The following is a 3,709-nucleotide window of genomic DNA, read 5'->3' as shown; positions in this document are numbered from 1 at the left end:
CTTTTGGGGTAGGACAAGGAGATACCCTCTCTACAGTTTACTATTGGGGTAGGACAAGGTGATACCCTCTCTACAGTTTACTTTTGGGGTAGGACCCTTGATACCCTCTCTGCAATATTTTTTGAAATTAGTTGGATGCCTTAATCTAAACGGTACGCAATTAGTATGCTAATTATACTAGATTCTTGGCTAAGCATATGACATTTTGATATTGGCAAGTATTAAGAGAAGTAATTACTAAACTATACTATGAAAGTAAAAAATGTAGACTTGGGATTAATGAGTTCTTAATGAAATGTATGGTGATGTCAACTTCTGAAACAAGAAGGTCACATAATTTTAATCTTAAATACAACAATTACGCTTATGAAGCTGTTGACCATTTTCTGAAAATAAAGTCAATATTGAGATCAAGAAAAAAGTAATAGCTGGTAATTTAGTGTACTATGACCTTGTCAACTAGATGAAGTTGATTATCCTCTTTAAATGCACTAAATTAAATATTTATAAATCACTCATTAGTCTTTTAGTTTGCTATAGCGGTGAAGCATGGATAATTACAGGTACCTACCTGTTAGAGTCTTCAAGCAGAAGATTATGAGGTGCATTTTCAATCCAATCTGTAAATAAGGTGCCTGGCATCTGGGGAATGACCAGGAACTGAATAAGATAATAAACATGAGGATATTGTGAGCTGTATTAAGTCAAGAGGAATCAGTTGGTTTGGACATGTCAGAAGGTTGTCCAATTAACGAATGGCAAAAAAGATCACATAAGAATCTTTTGAAAAAGGATCTGGTTGAGACCTCAGGAAAATTGAAGTGACCGACTGGTTAATAAGGCTCAAGATAGAGAAAAGTAGGGGCATATTGTTCGGAGACCAAAATGGACTATGTACTTACATAACTAAATAAATTAGTACAATTTTTTAATATGTTAAATCTTATTGTTTTGTTGATATGAATATCTTTTCTAATTCTTTTGTGATCATTTTTATTCATTTTATTTTATCAATTCTTTAAAAAGTTATGGATATTAATAATTTGATCCAAAAAATTTGTATTTATTTACTATGTTTAACACACCAGTCTGATGTATTAATAAATTTTGTTTTGTTTTTTTACAGGAAGTAGGCTATCTCCTAAACAGAGTGCAGTTATTTGTCCGATGGTCAGCGGCCATGTTATTCATAATCCCAAAGTTGAACTTAGAAGACTGAATTTCAATGACTATCCCAATATTGTATATGTTCCAGGTTTGTAATACTATTTTAAATTTTTTTTAATTGTTTAAAATTAACTAAAACTATGTTATAATTACTTATAACTCATGTCGATTGTTATTGCATAATAATATTGATAACATTTATATTGTAAATTTGGTCCCAGATTATAAAAGAGACTTAGGCAGTTTTGCACAATCAATCTTGAAGAGGATAATCATTAATCCTCTAGAGGCATTCATCAATACTTTCTCCTAAATATTGAAAATTTACTCTAATTAATAATTTATAACTAATTTGATAATTAATATATTGCTATTATATTAATTTACATTTCAATAAAATCACCACCAAAATGAAATTTCATGTGGATATGATATAACTGGATTGGAACTTGTTTATTATTGTTGCAGATTATTAATATATTTTATATTTCCGTACAGGAAATGATGCTGCTGTTACTCTATCACCAGTAATTGAACAACAGTATGAGGTAAATATTTTTTTTATGATTTACTTCAACTGAGATTATAAGATGGTAAAGTAAATTTTACTTTATTGGTTGTTTTATTTTATGTTTATTCAATTAAGGATGTTAGTTTTAAAAGGTACTGAACACTATATTTTAATTATTCAAATTTCTTTCTGGATCACCATAGATATATTTTTTTATGCTTTGGTATTATGATTCCAAAACACTTTATATTTTTCTCTTAATCTTCATAAGTCGCTGAGTTAGGGGTGAATGAAGTGTCTAATTAGGCACCATTTAAAATAAAGAAGCAGAAGATGATAATGTTTATTTTTCACTATTGCAGTTAAAGGTAATCTTCAAAATGATGGCTAAATCATTGGTTTAGAAGAAGTATTAGGAGAGATATGGCTTACTGACATAAATTACCTTGTGAAATAATCTATAATAATACCTGGACAATTCATTAATTCCTTAAAATTTAACAGTTGCTGTAAAAGGTATCAACATTATTTAAAAAGGTTTATGTATACTAAGACAAAAATAATTTTCCAAATAGGGTTAGGGCCATGAAAAAAAATACAAAACTCCATGGTGTCGTAAAATTACTTATGATTTGACTAAAGAAAATATGGATGAAAACTTTTATCTTATTCTGAACTACCTTTTTTTTATATTAAAGACAAATAATTATTAATTAATGTGTATTTATTGTTTTGTATTTTATTTAGGAACCAGTCCAAAGAAGATTTGGTCATAGGTTACAGTTACCACAAAATATATCTAGTAAGTCATGTTTTAAGCAATTAAAATTTAGTTAATAATCACTTTATGCTTCATTTTTGCTATTGAAGTTGTGACCGAGGACAGGGGTCTTGAAGCTATGGCATTTGGGGCAACATTTCCCCATCTGGTCTGTCATAGTTTATTTTGGTTATATTGTAAAGAAATTTACATTGTAAGCAAATTACACAAAATAATAATCAGATATTTTTATTTAATGATCAATTGAAAAATACAATAACTGAACATTTTAACTGTATTATTGGCATGAGTATGTTGCCATGAGGACTGCGACTAGTTAGCTAGGGTTTAACATCTTCATTATTTAGCTTCAGCATGGATCCTCCCTTCAAATCTTAAGAAGAAAGATTATAGGATGATTTTTCAGAAGAGGCCGTTTGATATAGCTTAGACACCAATCAGAATTTGTTTACAATTTCTGCATCTTTTTAACTGTAAATATTTGTATGATGACGGTGACTAGTTAGCTAGAGTTCTCAATGGCATCATTATCTCCCTAATTTTTTATTTATTTAAGTGTGAATCCTTCAACAAATTGTTGACAGGAAGCTAAAGAGTGTGGGCTGCACATCTGATGGACTGGACTATTAGAAAGCTGAGTGTATCAACTTCTGTATCATCTTCCTCTTTAATTTCTTCCCCTTTTTTCCTTTTCTTCTCTTCAGAATTTATATCGAAGGCTTCTTGGATTAATGAGTTTTTTTTGGTCTCATACTATGTTCAAGTTGCAGATAACAGACTAATGAATATACTTACAATCAAGAATGTATTTGCTGGATTTTTTAATATAATTGGGAAAATGTAAAGTGTCCTAATTTTCTTAATGAGAGGGAGATAAATTAAAGCTTAAAGGAAAATAACAATTAAGGTGATAAGTGAAAGGTCTATAGAATTTTTGTTTTTATTTATTTGTATTTAATATTTCATGTTATTCATTTATGTTAACAACATAGCTAATAGTGAGAAAAAACTAATTTTTAATTGAAAAAGTATGAATTGGTGAGTGATCATTGGGTCATTCTTTCTATAATTTTCCTATTTTTTCCCGCGGTCCACCAAATTGTCTGATTGTTTTTTTTTACAGCCTCCTGCAGCCAGAAAAAGACGAAAAATGACTTTATCTAATTTTTTTTTGTCGAATCCTGCGTCTACAAATAATTATTTAATTTTGTGGAATAAAAACATGATTAAAATAACTACTATTTTTGAAT

The 3,709-nt window shown here is 29.1% G+C and overlaps 1 protein-coding gene across 1 annotated transcript in view; it reads left to right on the top strand.

The window, feature by feature from the left end:
- Nucleotides 1-3,709, top strand: part of LOC106687844 (putative uncharacterized protein DDB_G0285119) — a 26,085-nt gene that overhangs the window by 9,028 nt on the left and 13,348 nt on the right. The window contains exons 4-6 of the mRNA XM_014431987.3: nt 1,127-1,255; nt 1,666-1,715; nt 2,426-2,480. Coding sequence (XP_014287473.1) covers nt 1,127-1,255; nt 1,666-1,715; nt 2,426-2,480 — 234 coding nt within the window. The remainder of the gene's footprint in view (nt 1-1,126; nt 1,256-1,665; nt 1,716-2,425; nt 2,481-3,709) is intronic.

This window comes from Halyomorpha halys, unplaced genomic scaffold (genome assembly GCF_000696795.3).
Source record: "Halyomorpha halys isolate HHAL.00 unplaced genomic scaffold, Hhal_1.1 Scaffold1017.1, whole genome shotgun sequence".
In the NCBI taxonomy this organism is placed as follows: domain Eukaryota; kingdom Metazoa; phylum Arthropoda; class Insecta; order Hemiptera; family Pentatomidae; genus Halyomorpha; species Halyomorpha halys.
This window is presented reverse-complemented; position numbering and strand designations above follow the sequence as displayed.